Consider the following 20,208-nt stretch of genomic DNA (forward strand, 5'->3'; position numbering starts at 1 on the left):
AAAAGAAATGGCAACACAGGCTTCAAAGATGTTATTGATTCCTTTCTCCTGATTTTAAAGGGAATCTTTTTTAAAGTTCTACATCGACTAGGTTTGCTTTTAATTTCCCCTCCCACAAATATCTTTACTTGTATTTTTAAATTTCTCCCATTTCTAGTTTGCTTAGAGATAGTTTTAAAAATTATGAATAGTTTAAAAAAATTTTTATTATGCTCTTTATTAATCTGCTAATGTGATTAAATTTTTATTTTTACTCTGTAAGTTCATTATACTTTTTGATACAGTTTAGTGTAACAACACAGGTTTTTCTGATATCTGACCATCCTGCAAATCCTTCTCGTGGGTGATATATTTAAAAGACAGTTTTTTACTTGCTAAAAAATTCTAAATTTTATGTCTTTGGTCCTAAAGGGAATTAGCATGTAATTTTCCTATCTTGTATCATTATTGACTTTGAGATTACATTTATTTTATTTTTTTAATACCCATACTTCAGAAAAGTTGCAAGTACAGTGAAAGGAACTCTTCCCCCGCCCCCCCAAATATTTGAATGCATTAGTTATCATGTTTCTTTAGTCTCCTTCAATCTGCATACAATTCCTTAGTCCTTTCTTGACTTCCCTGATGTTGACAGTTGAGGACCGTAGGCTGTTACTTTGTGGAACATCTGCAATTAGGGTTTGTCTGCTGTTGCTTTGTGATCAGATTCAAGTTACACATATTCGGCAGGAATACCACTTAAGTGATGGCAATGTTTTTCTTTTTGGATTCTATCAGTGGCACAAAATATTAATTTGTCCTGTTATATTGTAATCTTGCTCACTTTGGTTAAAGAAATTTTGTTTTTGGGTTTTGTTTTTGTTTTTTGTTGATTTTTCATCATTCCTCTTTATTGTGAAATTGTTCTGTTTCCTTCTATAATAAATGAGTAAGTGGTGTGGAGATACTTTGAGGCTTTGTAAATACTGTATTCCTCACCAAATTTTCAGTTTATTCATTGTCTATTTTTATTTGTGTACTGTGTAGACTCATGGGTGATAATCTTGTACTATCATTATTTGATACGCAAACCAGCCCTGATTTGGCCAGTACTAACCTTTTTCAGCTGCCATGTGTCTCTAGGCCATTATTCTGAGGCTTCCTTACTTTCTGGGTCTGTCCACTATCTACTGAAAACACTGAGATTACACTGATAACATCATTTCTGTTCTAACACTGCAGTGTTTATTCTAGCATTGCCCCTCTCTATATTTGTATTTATCTTCTCCAACAATGAGCAACTCAGATCCTGTTATCCTCATAATGTTTACTTGATCAATCCCCCTATACATAACAAGTCTCCTGTTGCCGCTGCTGCACCTTCCCACATGGGGATGCCCTTTGTCCCCCAGTGCTGAGCTGACATTCTGCAGGAACTACCCTCGGGGCATATACCCTCCTCACTATGTTTGGGCTCTGGCTCCCTCCTAGGGCCCTTGCCTTTTTCCTCCCATGTATGTATCTTGCTCTGTTTATGCTTCATGGCTTTAGCATTGGATTGCCCAGGAAGTAGGAAATATTCTATTCTCATAAATGAGTTGGGCTGCTTTTCTTTTGCCATGTTATATAAGGATTACATGTTTTTGAAGGTTTTGAAGAAATCCACCTATAAAAGTCTTGGTCTAGTGTTTTTGGTGTGTAGATTTTTAACTACTGCTTCTATCTCCTTAATAGGATGTTCAGGTTTTCTCTTCAAATTACTTTTGGTCACTTATATTTTCTAGAAAGTGTTTTCATCAGTTTTCTGATGTATTAATATAGAGTTGTTCTTAGTATTTTCCTTTGATTAAAAATAACTCTATTTTTGCATTCTCAGAATTATTTTTGCTTTCACTCTTTTTTTCTCCCCCCACCCCCACCCTGGCCCCAAGCCAGTTTTGCCAAGAATTTTGATTATCTGGGATCCATTAAGATTTCATATGAATCCTAGTAGGGTTTTATAATGTTGATTTATTTATTTTTAAGAGAGAAAGAATGCGTGCTTTAGCATGAGTGGGGGAGGGGCAGAGAGAGAGGTAGACCGGAGAATCCCAAGCAGGCTCCGTGCTTTGAGTGCAGAGCCTGACATGGGGGCTCAAACTCACAAACTGTGAGATCATGACCTGAGCTGAAATGAAGAGTCGGACACTTAACTGACTGAGCCATTCAGGCGCCCCAATCCTAGTGATTTTGCTATAATATAAATTCTTGGTTTACTTTTAGCATGACTTTACTTTTAGCATGTAAATAAAACATTGTCATTTATTCCATAACTACAGAGAATTGTCAACTGTTCCAAGAATTCTATTATGAATATATGATGAGAAAAAAGGAATTTTTAATTTCCTTTCCATTTATTAAACAGAACATGTATTGACTTGGCCATTTTGGAGCTCCATTGTAGTTTATCTGGCCTTGGGGTACTCCAGAGTTCCTAAGTATCAAAATCGTGTTCTCTGGTTATAAATTGTCAAGCCCTAAGGGGGGTCATGGGGAATACAGCGGGCTTCCATACACATTTGTAAACCCAATCTCTTTTTTCTGATTTATATGGAAGGAAGCAGATTTTAAAAGGTTTATAAGTGCCATGCCATATAAAGAAATGACATAGAAACTTCTGTCGAGTAACTGTAATGACATAGGTGATGTCTAAAGATGAATTGGAAGTGAAATTTAAAGGAAAAAGATGGTTTTTTTTTTTAATGAAACAGAACAGCATAGTGACTGTTCATTGGCGAATCATTTCTTTTCATGGTAGTTATTTCATTTTGTACGTTTGTGAGCTTTTCTTATTTTCTCACTGGGAAATAACAAGCCTACACAAGTACCCTATAAAACTTAAAAATGCCTTTTCCTTATTTGGCAACTTAGATTCTCATTTTAGCCAATTTTTAAAAATGTTTTATTTATTTCTGAGAGAGGGGGAGAGAGAGAGAGAGAGAGAGAGAGAGAGAGAGAGAGAGAGAACAGGGGAGGGTCAGAGTGAGAGGGAGTTACAGAATCTGAAACAGGCTCCAGGCTCTGAGCTAGCTGTCAGCACAGAGCCCAATGCGTGGCTCGAACCCACCAACCGTGAGATCATGACCTGAGCTGAAGTCGGACACTTAACCGACTGAGCCACCCAGGTGCCCCGCCATTTTTTATAAAGCAACAAATGTGTCATTGTTTCATGCCCTTATATAGGAGATCTTCTAGTTAAATGTAATCAGCCGTGTTTTGGGCTTTGTAGAGGCAGCACTGATTCCTAATTACTGGGCTCTAATTCTTAAGAGAAATTGCTGAGTTTATGACAACTCTAGCCATCATTTGTTGGATTTTTCTCCATGTGTTTCCCTGTATTTGCATTTAGCCCATTACATACTCAGACCCATTTACCTATCTCATTTACTAATATGTGATGTATTTTGTTTCATAAGTTATGCTTTAAAGGACTAATTAGCTCTTATAGTTTCAAAAAACATTTTGTTGCTAGATCAGTAATCTTCCTAAATACTCAGATCCGTGTTAACAAGTTAACTTTTCCATCTTGGTCTCATATCTTCAAAATTGTTTTCCCTATCCTAGGGCGAAAGTTCATGGAATCAAAGTGAAATTTTGAAGTATTCTGCCACAAAGTATCCATAGTTCTGTGGCCACCAAGAATGTGTGTTCATTGCTTGCTTGAGATTGGACTGAACGTTTTGAAAATCTAAGTGGAAGAGTTTTACATGGACTAGAATTGTATCTTGATATCCATGTCTAAAAATTAGTTTGGTTCTGTACTAACACTTGAAATTAGGTCTAGGAGAGCCACTGCAGCAGTCCTGATCTTTGAAGATGTAAAGGTAAAGACAAAGAACCTTTCCCAGTTCAAAATCATTCCCCAAAATATAACAGATTGTGGGCAGAGTAGACTCTGGGTGATTTCATTAGGCCCTGAGTGAAGAGGGGAGTATGCATCCATCCATTTTGGCATCCACACCACTTTTTACAGCATCTGCCTCCTGCTGGGGGCTCAAAATATGCTGAATGAGTTAATGAATGAATGGCCCATTAGTCCCTACTTGTGTAGTCATATTAATAACAGCTGACATTTAGTAATCTTATTCTCTGCTTGGCATTTATGCAGTAAGTGATGAACTGTCAAGCTGATCCTCAGTGACATTGTTTTCTCCTCCTTTTTGCAGATACTCATTTCCATTTTGATCATTGTGCAGCAGTGGCTTATGTATTTCCTCACCATAACCTTTCTTGTATTTATTTGGTAAATATTTTTCAACACCTCCTGGGTATCAGTTACTGAGAATGCAGTTGTGGGCAAGATACACACAATCTCTGCTTCTGTAACAGGGAATCTAGCCTCATCTACAGGAATCAGTGAAGGCTTCTCAAGAGGTCAATATCAGATGATGGCTGAGGGATGGATAAGAATCAAGTGAAGAAACCAAGGGTGGAAAGCAGCATGTTTAGGGAAAAGAAAATAGCATGAACAGAAACTTAAAGAATTCCAGGAATTAAGACACTCACTATAGCTAGATGGTAAAGGATGTGGCAGGAACAGCTGGACATAGGCTATGGAAATAGACAAAGGCCAGGTCAGCCATTTATAAGATTTGTCAAGCCTTGGACATCCAAGCCAAAGAGTTTTATTTGGTTAAGGAGATGCTACTGAAGAGTTGTAGGCAGAGGAATGGTGTTCATTCATTTATGGTTCATTATATGGTTCATACCATATAAATGGTATATTTATCCAACAAATATATATTAAATGCCTAGCTGGACTCTTGGGGTAACCAGTGAATAAAAGAAATCCCTGCTTTTGATAATCCATTTATATTTTATTAAGATAATTATTGTCCCAGAGTCAAGAGAGTCAAGACCGGAGGCAGGAAGAACAAAGAAAAGCCATTCATGGAGAAGATGATGATCATTGAAATTATAGAGTGGCATCATTAGGGAAACACAAATCAAAGCCACACTGAGATACTAGCTCATAACAGTCAGAGTGGCTAAAATGAACAAATCAGGAAACTGTAGATGCTGGCGACGATGTGGAGAAATAGGAACCCTCTTGCACTGTTGGTGGGAATCAAACTGCTGCATCCGCTCTGGAAAACTGTGGAGGTGCCTTGAAAAATTAAAAATAGAACTACCCTTTGATGCAGGACTAGTGCTACTAGGAATTTACCCAAGAGACAAAGGAGTGCTGATGCATAGGGACACATGTACCCCAATATTATTGCAGTGCTTTCAACAATAGCCAAATTATGGACAGAGCCTAAATGTCCATCAACTAATGAATGGATAAAGAAGATGTGACTTATATAACAATGGAATACTACTTGGCAATGAGAAAGAATGAAATCGTGCCATTTGCAGCAATGTGAATGGAACTGGGGGGTATTATGCTAAGTAAAATAAGTCAGAGAAAGACAGATATGTGTTTGCACTCATATGTGGATCTTGAGAAACTTAACAGAAGACCATGGGGGAAGGTAAGGGAAAAAATAGTTACAGAGAGGGAGGGAGGCAACCATAAGAGAATCTTAAATACAGAAAACAAACTGAAGGTTGGTGGGGGATAGGGGAGAGGCGGAAATGGGTGATGGTAATGGAAGAGGACGCTTGTTGGGATGAGCACTGGGTGTTGTATGTAAGCCAATTTGACAATAAATTAAAAAAGAAAAAGAAAAGAAATTGTACAGTGGCACCAGTAAGGATGGAGAGAGATTTCTTATGTAGAATTAATAGGACTTGCTGATTTATTAGATGTGGTCAGAATAAGGGAGGGTGAATGGAAAATGTCTCACAGCTCTAATGTCGGAAATTAAAAAGGATGGTGGTGATGTCAGTGGTTTAACAGCACGTCAGGAAGATTTTCCTGAGTTTGATTTTCTATGCTAAGTGAGTATGAGGAGCCTCTGAGATGCATAGGTAGAAATGTTGAACAATTTTTTGTATAATTGTACAATAAGTCTGGGAGGGAGACAAAAATAAGAGTCATCAACATAAATGGAACCATACATCATTTTCTTAGACAAAGTAACAGAGGGGATTTACAGTGTAAGAACAATATATGGATGTTGTGGTTATTAGGAATGTTCACAAATAATCAGGTTATTTCTTTTCAGGGCATTTGGTAGAACTGTATTTCCCCATCCCCTTGGATGTCGAGTGTGGCCATGTGGCTTCTTTGGCCACTGAAATGTGAACAGATCTTGCAATACAACACCTCCTGGCAGCAGCTTTAAGTTCTATAGCTGAAATGATTGTAAGAGCATCGCTGAAGTGAAGCCTTCATTGACTTGAGTGCCTGGGTGAATCTGAGGCAAAACCCACTTGCCCTGTTTTGGCCATACAGTGGAAGCAAAAAATACACTTCTGTTGTGTTAGGCCACTGAGATTTTAGAGTTATTTTTAACCTATCCTATCCTGATCGGTCCAGAAAGAGATCCAGAAATCCTACCCTGATACAGAGGAGATTGGAAAATGACCATATATGTTAGGTAATGGAAAAGCATTTGATAAAAGTAACTTTTGTGGTAACTTGAAGAAGCAGGTCATGCACCTAATGAACCTATAACTCTAAAGTTAGTAAACAGAACCCTGGGAACATGAACGTTGGTGCCTGTGGCTTCATCTAGCAACTTTAAGGAAAGAGATGAAATTGGAAAACACATGGTTGGTACTTATTCAGTGATAAATAGAATAGAGAGAATACAGAAGTGTGTGGATATGCAAGTGCTTCTGAATCCCCAACCAATAAAAAATAAAAGTGAGAGGCAATGGCAAATTAAACCACATTCTTGAGGCAAAGATCATATCCATGGAATAGTTGTAATTCCCATTGTCAAAACATGTGAATGTATTAAAGTGGCTTAGGATAAAGGTTTAACTATGAGTTGGATGTCCATATTTTAAAAAGAACAAGGTGAGAGTAAAGAATTTAAATGTGGTCTGTCCACCAAAAGCATGAAGACTGGAGGACACAATCAAGTAGAGAGAGAAAGAGGAAAATGATGGGAGTAAATATGTGTGTGTGTATATCAAATGATATGTCATATATTTTGATATATATCAAAAAAAATATATATAGCAATATACACACACACACACATATATATGCATTGAAATATAAAGTGTATGCCTAATGCCTAGGAAAGAAGTATACAGGTGTGGGGGCGCCTGTGTGGCTTAGTCGGTTAAGTGTCCGACTTTCGCTTAGGTCATGATCTCGCGGTTCATGAGTTCGAGCCCCGCATCGGGCTCTGTGCTGACTGCCAGCTCAGAGCCTGGAGTCTGTTTCAGTCTGTGACTCCCTCTCTCTCTGACCCTCCCCTGCTCACACTGTCTCTCTCTTTCTCTCCTAGAAATAAACAAAACATTAAAAAAAAAGAAGTATACAGGTGTGGCTATTGGTACATGGCACCAAATAAAATCAACCTGTACTTAAAGATTTGACCTGTCAAAGAAACACTGGCCTGAATTTGCAAATGTTTATGACTGTTTGAGGCTTAAAATAACCCTTATATCCCCACCTTTTGTGAGCCAATGCCAGTAGTACATGTGGCCCAGCAGGGTACTGGAAAAGATAGAATCCCAGAGCGGAGTCAAGGCATACAGTTTCAAAATAAATGTCATGACTTTATTTACATAAAAAAATATTAAAATCTTACTTTTTCCCCATGGCCAAGTGGGATTTATTCCTGAAGTGCAAGGGTGATTAAACACATGGAAAGCAGTGTAATATGCCACATTAATAGAATTATTTGAAAAAAAAAAAAAAACAAAGCTTAGAGGTGCTTGGGTGGCTCAATCAGTTAAGTGTCCAACCCGGCTCAGGTCATGATCTTGCAGTTTGTGAGTCTAAGCCCCACATCGGGCTCTGTGCTGACAGCTCAGAGCCTGGAGCTTGCTTCAAATTCTATGTCTCCCTCTCTCTCTGGCCCTCCCCCACTCACACTCCATCTCTTTCTGTCTCAAAAATAAACATTTTAAAAATGTAAAAAAATATAAAAACAAAACAAAGCTTGATCATCTTAGTTAATACAGAAAAAGCATTTGAAAAAATTTAACACACTTTTATGATAAAAATACTAAAAAAACTAGAAATAGAAGAAAACCTTTTCAGCATAGTAAAAGCAATATATAAAAAAACAAACCCATAGGTGACCTCACACTTAACAGTGAAATACTGAAAGCTTTCCAAGGTCAGTAATAAGACAAGGATGACCACATTCACCACTATGATTGAGAACAGTATTGGAAATTCTAGCCAGCTAGGGAAAAAAAAGAAATAAAATATATCCACACTGAGAAGGATTAAGTAAAATCATCTGTTGCAATTGACATGATCTTATATGTAGATCTGTAAAGGTTCTATTAAAAAAAAAAACTCTTAGAATGAATAAGTGAGTTCAGCACAGTTGCAGGATACAAAATCGAAGTGTAACAATTGGTTGTATTTTTATACAACAATAATTAATCTAAAAGGGGAGTTAGAATAACAATTTCATTTACAATAACACAAAAAAGTAAATATTTTAACCAAGTATGTGAAAGACTACACTAAAGATGATAAAATATTGTTGAAAGATATTAAGGAATGCATAAATACAGGGAAAGACATCCCATGTTCATGGATTAGAAGACTAAATATTTTAAGATGTCAGTAGTGCCAAAGTGATCTGCAGATCCACTGCTTTCCATATCAAAATCTCAAAAAACCCACGTTTTTCAGAAATAGAAAAATTCATCCTAATATTCATATGGAATTTTAAGCAATCCCCTCAATGACCAAAAAATCCTTATAAAGAGCAAAGGTGGAGAATTCACACTTCCTGATTTCAAAAGTTTTGGAGCAATAGTAATCAAAACTGTGTGGTACTGGCATTAATGACAGAAACGTAGACCAATGGAATAGAATAAAGAGCCAAGAAATAAACCCTCACATATATGTGTTATATGGAAACCAACTTGACAATAAACTATTTGTAAATAAATAAATAAATAAATAAATAAAGGTATATGAATGAAAAATAAATAAATAAAATGCAAAAAAAAATTTACATTACTAGGCTTATTCTACAATGTAAAGAGTTGTAAAATAGCCTAAAGACAATGAAAGACACAAATAACTCAAAAGAGTGCACTAGACAGGATATACAGTATTTTTTTCCTATTTCAAAGTCTTTAACAAGTTTTCATGACACTCTCTCCTCTCTTGATTATATTAATGTTAAAGATTATTCTTGGTTACAAGAAGAGTTTTGTTTAAAGTTTTGTTTCATTAGAGTTAACCTGCTTATTTACATAGGTGCAGCAAGAGTATTAACTAACCATTATAGGCCTGAGTTTACTTAGTAAAATAGCACCATATCAACTAATTATTTTGAAATCTGGAAAATAAAGAATTAAGCATACATCCTGGTTTCCTATATGAACTGTACTCTAGAGTGACAAAATAATTGATGAGGAAAAGTATTCTATATACTGATCCCTGAGAATAAACAAAGAAGAAATGATGGCATTATGCTAGCACTATTTTGGAAACCCTAACAAATTAATGATCTAGGCAATCATTAAGAAGGGCTGCCAACATCATAGAGATACACTGTTTGCCTTCTATTAGTCTGAATGTTATCAAACCTCTGTGTGTAACCACCAAATTACAAGAAATCCAGAGGATAGGGAAATAATAACTAATAGGAAGAGACATTCAGCAAAGTTAGGCTGTAGAAAACTCTATAGGACAAATTAACTGGTTTCTTCAATAACTTTCATGGAAGAAAAAAATACAGTGGAGGAGAAAATCCATAAATTAAAAAAATACCTAAGATTCAGAACAATTAGTTGCATTATATGGAACTCCTTTGTATCCTGTGTAAACGGATTCAAAATGAGATAGGGAAACGTGAACCATTGAACATTTGATATTAATGAATGATAAATTTTCTAGAGGTGATGACATTATTTTGGTGATGTTTTCAAAAACAAGTCTTATTTTAGAAATTAACTGTCATATTTAAGGATGAAATCATATAGTGTCTGATACTTACTGCAAAGTAATATGGAGTGGAGAGGGTATAAATGAAACACAATAGACCATGAGTTGGTTAGTTGTTGAGTCTGGGTGATAGGTATGTGGAACCTCATTTAACTGTCTTTCTGGTTTTGCATAGGTATGAAGTTTTCCACAAAAAAAGAAAAGAAAAGAAAAGAAATACATTTAAAGGCCTTCTAATAAACAAACTTCTTTCCTTTGGTTTTCTTTAGTAATTTCTAACTTGTTATTTTCAAGACTGTATAAAACTGTTTTTGTAGTTTTATAGTATTTTCAAGATATTTAGCCTCTAAGCTATTTTAGCCCCTAAGATATTTTACAATGTAATTCAAATGGAGAAATAATACTGCCCTTTAAAAAATATAACTGTTATTCAGTTTTTTGATCAACTGAAAGCTTTTTTAAAGCCAAATCACTTTTCCTTCAAACTTCTCCAAGTGAATAATCATTTTTTGTTTGGTTTGTTTCCAGATAACCTTTTTCATGCTGCTCTCTGCAGTGTGTGTAATGCTGAATTTGGCTGGTTCAATTCTCTCCTGTCAGAATGCTCAGCTAGTCAACTCCCTAGAAGGCTGTCAGTTGGTGAGTAATGAAATGCAAACCTTTTGATAAAGGTCATAGACTTTGATTTTACCTGAAAGTAATTTTAAAAATAAATTTTGTTATGTCCTTGGATTTACTCTGATATTTTATAATTGTGTAAGGAATTTAAGTTGACTCATTTCTAAAAGCTACCTCATATTAAAACCCATCCTTCTTGTAAATCAGTTACAAATAGCATATTTCTAAGGATCACAGTATGATGCTGTTTTAGAACAAATGTCTTTAGTAATGACTATATTTTGGCATTTGTTGCATTGATTTTTCTCTCCACTGAATTTTTTAAAAATCAATTTTTCAAGTCGATCTTAGGTGCTGAGATACATATAATATAGATTGATAATCGGTGCTATTTCACATTTTTTTTTTCAATTCAAAAAGGGGATTAACTTTTAGGAATAGATCTAGGAAAGGTGTAGACAGTGTGCTGTGTACATTGTAGGGGATCAATAAGGGTTTGGTTAGATACAACCTTCATTCCATATCATGACTTAGCTCCCAGTACAGTAATATGTGCTTCTGGGTGGGGCAGAAATTAAAGTGTATCCAGTCCCATTCAGTAAGAGTACAGTTTGACTCCCGATATGATCATGGCTGCTGGATGTGAGGCATTGGTATTTGTTTATTTATCTTGGAGACTACGTAGGCTACTTTTTAGAGCCATTCTCCTTCACAGCTGCCTGTGCACTTGCTGGGCCTTTGGTGATTGTTTTTGGGAAGTCAGAGGCTATACAGCTTTTCTGTAGCAGGGAGATGCTTACTTTTCCCGTGGCCCTGATTTTTGGGTTCAAAGGAACAGCTGTTGCAAACTGCTACTCTCGACAGTTCTTAGCAACAGAAGGCTAGAAGGACTAGTTTAAGTTGGCACAGTTTCAGTCAGAGGCACCTACTGAGTTCCAAAAACTAACTGTGAGAGCTTCATCTTGCTATTTTCTGTTCAGTATGACCTAGACCAACTTAATCAGATTTCACCCCGATATGATGTACATAGTATCCTCGGTATGATGCAGTATTGCTCGTGACTTAGAAATGATAAACCTGGAGCCCCTCCACCATCAGAAAGGGTGACTGCCAGCTTGTGTCCATAACTGGGTCAGCCTCTTTATTCCTAAATACAGGGTGCTGTGAATATGATAACATCTGGCAAGTGACAAGGGACTGGCCATTTTTCCTCTGACCCCCATGTTTCAATGCGAGACCTTGTGTGTGGGAGGCAATGTTTGGGGTGGCAAGAAGTGCATGGAAGTCCGGATCAAGCAGAAGGCCCACACCTAGGGCCCCATCTCGAAAGGCTGACACCTGTGGGTCTTAATCCCAGACCCCGTTTTCCTACATCAAAAGCATTATGAAAGGATAGAACAGGTAGATTTGGTTTCCTTTATTCCTTTCTGTCTTCAGTAACCCCTGAATAAATTAAATGGACATCATGTACACTCATGCACTTTCACATACATCTTAGTTATATAGTACTGTGGAATCATCAATATTTATCTGACTTTAGAGCTTAATCCTAATCATCGCTCTGCCCTGGCTCATACATGGCCGGTAATTCCTAAATGAGATCAGTGTACTCGCTTGTTGAAGTGCAGTGTGTATAATGAAGAGAGTAGTGGATTTGGAATCAGCAAACCAGGATCAGTGTCATGGCTTCATAACTGACTACTTATATGACTTAGGACAAATCACTTTCCCTGTCTCATCTTTACTTCTCTTTTCTGTTATGTGTGGGCATTACCTTCCCTGAGCTTCTCATAAGATACTATTATTTAATAGGAGGTATAAAACAATGAAAAATATACTCCTTATAAAAATGTATAATTATATAATTACTATATATAAGAATTACATATAAAATATATAATTACTATAGAAAATATACAATTACTATAGAAAACTCAGGAAAACAAAATACACTCGTCACCCTACAACCCAGTCTATTATGTCTTTCCAGTCTTTTCTGTACGTATGTGTGTATGTACGTATGTGCATATGTATGTGTATACATATGTGTGTATTTAATATATATTTAAATATGCTATACTCTTCATGCAGCTTTGTGATTTGGTTATTAATTATGAACATTACTTCATGCTTTAAGTTTTTTCTATAACTTTATTTGTAATGGATGCTCTGTATGAATGACTATAGCATTGTTTATTTAACTAGTCTCTGCTTTTCACATGTATGAAAGTTGCCATTATCTTTAAAACATGTGCTACATATTGACCTACTGTGTTCTAAATGAGTTTACCAATTTATAATCCCAATTTATGAGAATGCTTTTCTTCCCACACCCTTGCCAGCACCGCAAATTGTTACTTTTTAAAATTTATGCTAATTTGAAAGGTATAAAATGACATCATTACTTTAATTTGAATTCCTTTAATATTAATAAGACTGAACTTTATTATAATTGCATATATATGAGTTTATATATGTACATACATATGTGCAGTTAAATATATGTGTATACACACCATTTATATTTCTTGTTCAGTGAGTGAGTTGACTCTGACCTTTACCATTTTTAGAAGTATTTATCTTAGTGATTTGTAAGATCTCTTCATATATGCAATTGTATAATTCACTTATATTATAATTGTACATACAGAAGTTTATATGTACACATACAATATTATTTGTATATCATTTATATTTCCCCTATGAATTGACTGGGGCCTTTACCCATTTTTAGATTTAACTATCCTTCTGATTTTTAAGAGATTCTTACAAATTATGGTCTTGAGTCCTATAGCTCGTATTGGTCAAATATATTTCCTGGATTGTTAGGTGCCTTTTAGATTTAGTGTATTTAAATCTATGAATGTTTTCCTTTGTGGTCTTATCTTGGAACCAATAAAAAAGACATTCTTTCCAATATCATGTTACCCCCTGCCCCTTTTTTAATATAGTTAACTCTTTCATATTTGGAACTTATTTAATGAATTTGAATAATCTCCCCCAAATGAGTAGCTAACTTTCCTAAAATGACTCCCTGAGTAATCTAATATTTTCCTGATGATTTGAAATGCCACCTGAATTCTAAGAGTCCTTTGGTGGCAAGTTACAAAAGCTGACAAAGCTATAGGCTATATATTGCAAAGACGATAGGGCCTGTAGAATAACCAAGAGGGTTAAAGATTAAGCTTGGAAACTGGATGGTTCCAAGGAAACTTCTGTGGATACAGAAGCCTGTCCCAGAGAGTGTTCTGGCTGCAGGAATCCTGAACTCATCGAGATACTGTTCTCCTCAGTGAACAGTTCCAGTGCTTTTTAATCTCTGTCTAGAGTCAGAACCCAGAGAGAGAGCATTTGACCGATGGGTCAGGGCAAGACAGAAATCTGCATAACTGTTCCACCACACTGAATCCAAGGCAATTTAAGAGATAATTCCCCAAAATGAATTTAGGTGCTATTAGGAAGGGTAGGGAGTTGGAGGAGGCAAGAAATGTATGATCAGTGGTCAAAAAACAACCAATGTCTGCTCTATCAGCATTATCACATATATGGACACATACACGTATGTTCTTAGGTCTATTTGTCTATGATTGAACTTTTCATTCTTTTTTTTTCTTACGAATAGTTTATTGTCAAATTGGTTTCCACATAACACTCAGTGCTCATCCCCACAAGTGCCCTCCTCCATGCCCATCCCCCGTACCCCCCCACATCCATCAGTCCTCAGTTTTTGTCAGCATTCAAGAGTCTCTCATGGATTGCGTCTCTCCCTTTCCCCCACCATTTTCCCCCTTCTTCTCCCCCTTGTTCCTCAGTTAAGTTCCTCCTAATCCTCCTATACGTGCAAACATATGATATTTGTCCTTCTCTGCCTGACTTATTTCGCTCAGCATAACACCCTCAAGGTCCATCCATGTTGTTACACAGGACCAGATTTCATTGTTTCTCATTGCCATGTAGTATTCCATGGTATAGATAAACCACATCTTCTTGATCCATTCATCTGTTGATGGACACTTAGGCTCTTTCCATGTTTTAGCTATTGTGGAGAGTGCTGCTATGAACATCGGGGTACATGTGCTCCTATGCCTCAGCATTTCTGTATCCCTTGGGTAAATTCCTAGCAGTGCTATTGCTGGGTCATAGGGGAGTTTTATTGTTAGTTTCCTGAGGAACCTCCACACTGTTTTCCAGAGGGGCTGTACCATGAACTTTTCATTCTTATTTCCTCCTATGTCCATTTATTTATATTCCAAACAATATTTCTTTAATTACACACACACACACACACACACACACACACACACACGCATATAATAACTGGAAGGGCAAGCCCTACCCCCACCTACTTTCCAGGCTTTAAACTACCTCTTAAAAAATATTCTTGCCTAGTCTTAAAAGTTTAGTCTTCCAGATGAGTTTAAAATTTTTCTGGTAAAGACTCAAAAGGAATAGACTTGAGAGATGAATTGGACTCACATTAAAATTATAGATTGCATTGGGATAGAATTGACATGTTAACATGCCATGTGTTCCCATTCAGGAACATTGTGTGTTTTGGTTTATCCAAATTGTTCTAAAAATCCTTCACTGGAGTTTTTGTTTTCCTTTAGGATATCTAGCATATTTCCATATCTGTAGGTGTGTTTGTCTTTTTCCTCTGTGTAATTAAAAATTAATTTATTTTTCTCTGCGTATATATAATAAAATAAATATAAGTATATATTTGTATTTCTATATGCTAAATCTCTTTTCTATTCCAAACTCTCACCCCTTCCAGAAAGTTTTTGATAGCCAGACATTGTATACGCTTATTTTGTATATTATCATTTTTATACACATGGGGAACCTTTTCTGTACATCATTATTCACACTGCTTTTGTCAGCCAGCCACTTGGAGAACTTCCAGCTGTGAGAGGGCAGCAGAGAATTCCACTGGATGGATGGATGCAGGGTGACTGATTCAACCACTAATGAAGGATGGGTTAGGGGTGTTTCTGGTGTCTTGCTAAAACAAACATGGCAGACATCACCCTTTGTGCACATTCATTACTCAACCAGTAGAGAATGGTTATTATAGCTGCTGTGGGGACCGGTCTAATGTAAAGGGTACCATGGCCAACCAGAAAGGAATAAGCAAGTAGATCTCGAGAAGAAATTACTGAGTGTCCTTTCGGACAAAGTGTAAGAAGACACTTTACATTTCGGATGTTATTCCTACATTAACCCCAAAGATGGGACACCAGACTCTTGCCAACAGTATATGACTGTGCCTGATTACCAAGACACCCGCAAACTTCTGTGTGTCATCAAAAAAATTTTTCTTGGTGTTTGCCAATCTGACAAAAGTATAAGATCTTAATCTGTAATTTGCATCTCTTTAATTAAAAGCAAAGTTGAGCATCTTTTACATTTGTTTAGAAGTTATTTCTTTAGGGGCACCTGGGTGGCTCAGTTGGTTAAGCCTTCAACTCTTGATTTTGACTCAGGTCATGATCTAGATCAAGCCCCATGTCGGGCTCTGTGCTGACACTGTGGAGCCTGCTTGGAATTCTTTCCCTCTCTCTCTGCTCCTCTCCTGCTCTTTCTCTCTCAAAATAAATAAACTTTTTAAAAAAGTTATTGCCGTATTTTCTGCCAGTTCATTTTGGTTGTCTATTTTACTGTTAGGTTGTTGCTGTTCACAATTGATTTGTAAGTGTACTTTCTGTATTAAGGAAACTGCCCATTGTCATATGTGTTGTAGGTATATGTTTTTTCATAGCTTGTTATTCATTTCTTGACTTTTTTTGGTATTCTTGTGTGGAAGTTTCATGCACTCAAATTGATTTTATTAGTTTATATATGTTGAGCCTTAATGATTTCTGATTTATATGTTTTGCCTAGAAAAGCTTTTCCTGCTCCAAAATTATAAAAAGTTTTTTTTGTTTTCCTTCCAGAATTTTAGGGTTTCATTTTAAAAATATTTATGTTTCATCAATCTTGGATTTATTTTTGCTATAAATATCATTATGTTTTTATAATCTAAAAAAACCACGTGGACCTTCCATATTTCTTTTAAATTTTAGTGCTAGATGTTTTAAATATCTTGTTGCTCTGGTGGGTGCACTTTTAAAAATTAATATTTCATGTTGCAAGAAGACCCTAGTGGTGTATAAGACTTTCAATGATTTTTTTATTACTTGAATTTAATGGTATGTGACGTTGAATGTAGAATTGAGTCTTTGACCCATAGTTTGTCAGAGTAATTATAATATCGTCTCTGCTTTCCAATGTTTGTACTTATTTTGCTGTCCTGTCTAGTTATTTTGTCTAAACTTATCAAAATAACATTAGATATTAATGGTGACTCATCATTTACTTTTTGTTTCTGAATATAATGATTCACTGTCAAACATGATGCTGAGCCATGGTTTTAGATGGCTATTTTGTAATGTTAAGGTGATAAAGTTCTGTTCATATTTTACTAAGAGTCTTTTAAAAATAAAGTGGAGGTTAAATTCTATCAAGTTCTTTTGACATCTGTTAGGACTATATATTTTTTATTTTGATCCATTGATATGGTAGATTACATTAACAGTCTCAAGACTAAGCTACGTGGAACATAATTGGAATGAAATCCCCACAGTCTTTTAAAATATTACTGGATTCTGTCTGCTGATATTTTATTTATGATTTTTCATCTGTATTCATAAATGTAATTAATTTGTAGTTTTCATTTTTCTCCTGCTCTTCCATATTTTGTTTCATGATTATAGTAATTTTTATAAAAAATTAGTTGAATAAATGAAATGTAAGGAATTTTCTGTTCCTTGATGAATATTAATACTCAAATGTATAATTCTCTGGATCCAGCACTATTTCATAAAATAGTTATTTGGTATAATTTTCTATTCCAGTTTTTTTCTATTTGTTTCTAAGCTTTTGACAGTATTAGTATTATTAACATTTTTTCATTGTATTGTTCTTTCCACATTTATTAATATGAAGTAATGCAGCAAGTGGTCTCCAAAAAAAATATCTTGTAACATTACATTCTTTTTCCTTTTATGTGTATTCATTCTGCTTTATATTTTCTATTTCTCTTCCTTTCTTGTTATATTTTTCCAGAAATGTATCTATTTTATTTATTTGATGATTCAAACTACCAAAGAAATGTATCCAGTGAAAAAATTTTAAAACTACTGAAGTATAAAAAGTCCACTTTAATACCTCTTTAATGCCCTCCATAAGGAGATGTACCCTTATGAAAATTTCTACATGTAAAATCAAGAAATATCCTCAGATCCAGTCCATCTTTTTGACTCTTGCATTAGGTTCAATGGATGCCAGTTGTACACAGTATTTACCAGACCCCAACCTACAAGGCACTTAAGTGGTCTCTAGCTGCTAATGTCGTAAATAATACTGGAGCTCATTGTCTTATAAATAACTCTGTGGACAAGTCTGTGTATATTTATGTATATTTATATAAATATGTATGATATTTATATATTAAAGTTGTATTGATGGCCCAAAAGGTAAATGCATTAAAATTTTTGACTGGTATTGCCTTCCAGAAAGGGTTACATTCATACACACTTCCACCTGCAGTCTGTGGGAATGAGCATGCCCCACTCCCATCCCAACATTACATACTACCAGTATTGAAAATGTTTGCCAGTTTGAAGGATGAAGAAAGAAATCTCCTTATTTTAATTTGCATACCCTGGTCATTAGGGAGGTTGAGTTTTTTTTTCACAGAATCAGAATTGAATGTTTATTGGGAAGAATAGAGATCTATAAAGACCAAGTCTTTGTGTGCAGAAATGGATTCTCTCTTGTTTTCAGGTCTTTCATGCCTTGAGAAAAGTCTTACTCCTTTGTCAAGTGCTTAAACATTTTGTATTGACTTTACTCCCAGTTTGCAGTTTCTGATGCTAATGTCAAGAGTATTTTTCTTCATAATTTTTTATAAATGCTTATTGCTATAATATAGGAAAGCTATTGATTTTTTAAATTAAACTTTTCATTTTGAGATAATCATGGATTTGTGAAAAGTTGCAAGAATATTTCTTGCATATTGCAATATTGCATATTGCAGAGATCTATGTAGCTTTTCCCAGTTTGCTGCATTGGTAACATCTTAGTAGGTTACTGACATTGATACAGTCAAGATGCAGAACATTTCTACTACTATGAAGGTCCCTCACGTTGCTTTTTTTTATAGATATACTCACTTTCCTTCCACCCCTACTTCCTCTTTAACCCTGGCAACTACTAGTCCACTAGAATACTCCATTTCTTTCTTTGTTTTTTTATTTTAGGGAGAGAGAGAGTACGTGAGTGAAGGAGTGGAGGGGAGGGAGAGAGAGAGAGAGAGAGAGAGAGAGAGAGAGAGAGAGAGAGAGAGAGAGAGAGAGAATCTCAAGAAGGCTTCATGCTCAACACATAGCCCAACTCAGGTTTTGATCCCATGACCCTAGGATCATGATCTGAGCAGCTTAACTGACTGAGCCACCCAGTGCCCCTCTGTTATTTTTTCCCTAAAATATTATAGAAGTGGAATCATACAATATAAACCTTTAGAATTGGCTCTTTTTGCTCAGCATAATCCTCTGGAGATTGACTCAGGTTCCTGCACAGACCAATAATTTTTTCCTATTTACTCCATGGAGCAGTATTCCACCATATGGATATGCCATCGTTTGACCATCTACCTATGGAAGGACATCTGGACTAATTCCACTCTATTACAAATAAATCTGCTATGAACATTCATGTAAAGGTTTTTGTGTGAACATAATTTTTCATTTCTCTGAGATAAATGCCCAGGAATTGCTGGGTTGTGTATGGCAGGCACACGTTTCATTTGGGGGGGGGGGGGGGCTCTGGTGGGTTTTTTTTTTTTTTTTTTTTTTGAGACACGGCCAAGCTGTTTTCCAGACTGTCAGTATCATTTTACATTCCCACCAGCAGTGTACAAGAGATCCGGTTTCTCTGCATCCTTGCCAGCATTTGGTGGTGTCTTTTTTTTTTTTTTTTTACTTGAGCCATTCTCGTGGTATGGAGTGATGTCTCATGGTACTTTTAATTTGTCTTCCCCAGATGAATAATGATAAACAGCTTTTCCTGTGCTTCACTACCATCTGTATATCCTCTTTGGTGTAGCGTCTGGTCATATTTCATATCTTTCCCCCAATTTTTTAATACTCTTGAGTTTTGAGAGTTCTTTGTATTCTAGATCTAATCATTTGTCAAAGATGTGCCTTGCAAATGTTTATCCCTGTCTATTTTATCCTCTTAATACGGTCTTTGACAGAGAAAAAAATTTAACTTTGATGAAGTCTAATTTATCTGTTTTTGCTTTTATGGAACATGCTTTGGGTGTTAAGTGTAAGAATTCTTGACTTACCCCAGATCCTACTAATTTTCTCCTAGGTGGGGGCAGGAACTGCATTTCCCTAGTAGGTCTCCAGTGCTACCTGCCTGGCTGGGAAGAGGGGGGAACACCTCACAACTGCTCCCCATATGGCTTATACTGACAAGGGGTGGAAGGGGGCTAATTACCACTGTGGGCTAGGAGTACAGGCTGTCTGTGGTTTCCCTCC

At 36.0% G+C, this 20,208-nt stretch overlaps 1 protein-coding gene across 1 annotated transcript in view; it reads left to right on the forward strand.

The window, feature by feature from the left end:
- LOC120225976 (protein FAM189A1-like) overlaps positions 1 to 20,208 on the forward strand; it is a gene marked incomplete at its 3' end in the record, with an annotated part of 101,635 nt that overhangs the window by 32,212 nt on the left and 49,215 nt on the right. Inside the window, exon 2 of the mRNA XM_039224169.1 lies at positions 10,532 to 10,642. Coding sequence (XP_039080100.1) covers positions 10,532 to 10,642 — 111 coding nt within the window. The remainder of the gene's footprint in view (positions 1 to 10,531; positions 10,643 to 20,208) is intronic.

The sequence above is a fragment of the Hyaena hyaena genome, unplaced genomic scaffold (genome assembly GCF_003009895.1).
Source record: "Hyaena hyaena isolate Hyena2069 unplaced genomic scaffold, ASM300989v1 scaffold_1544, whole genome shotgun sequence".
NCBI classification, from domain to species: domain Eukaryota; kingdom Metazoa; phylum Chordata; class Mammalia; order Carnivora; family Hyaenidae; genus Hyaena; species Hyaena hyaena.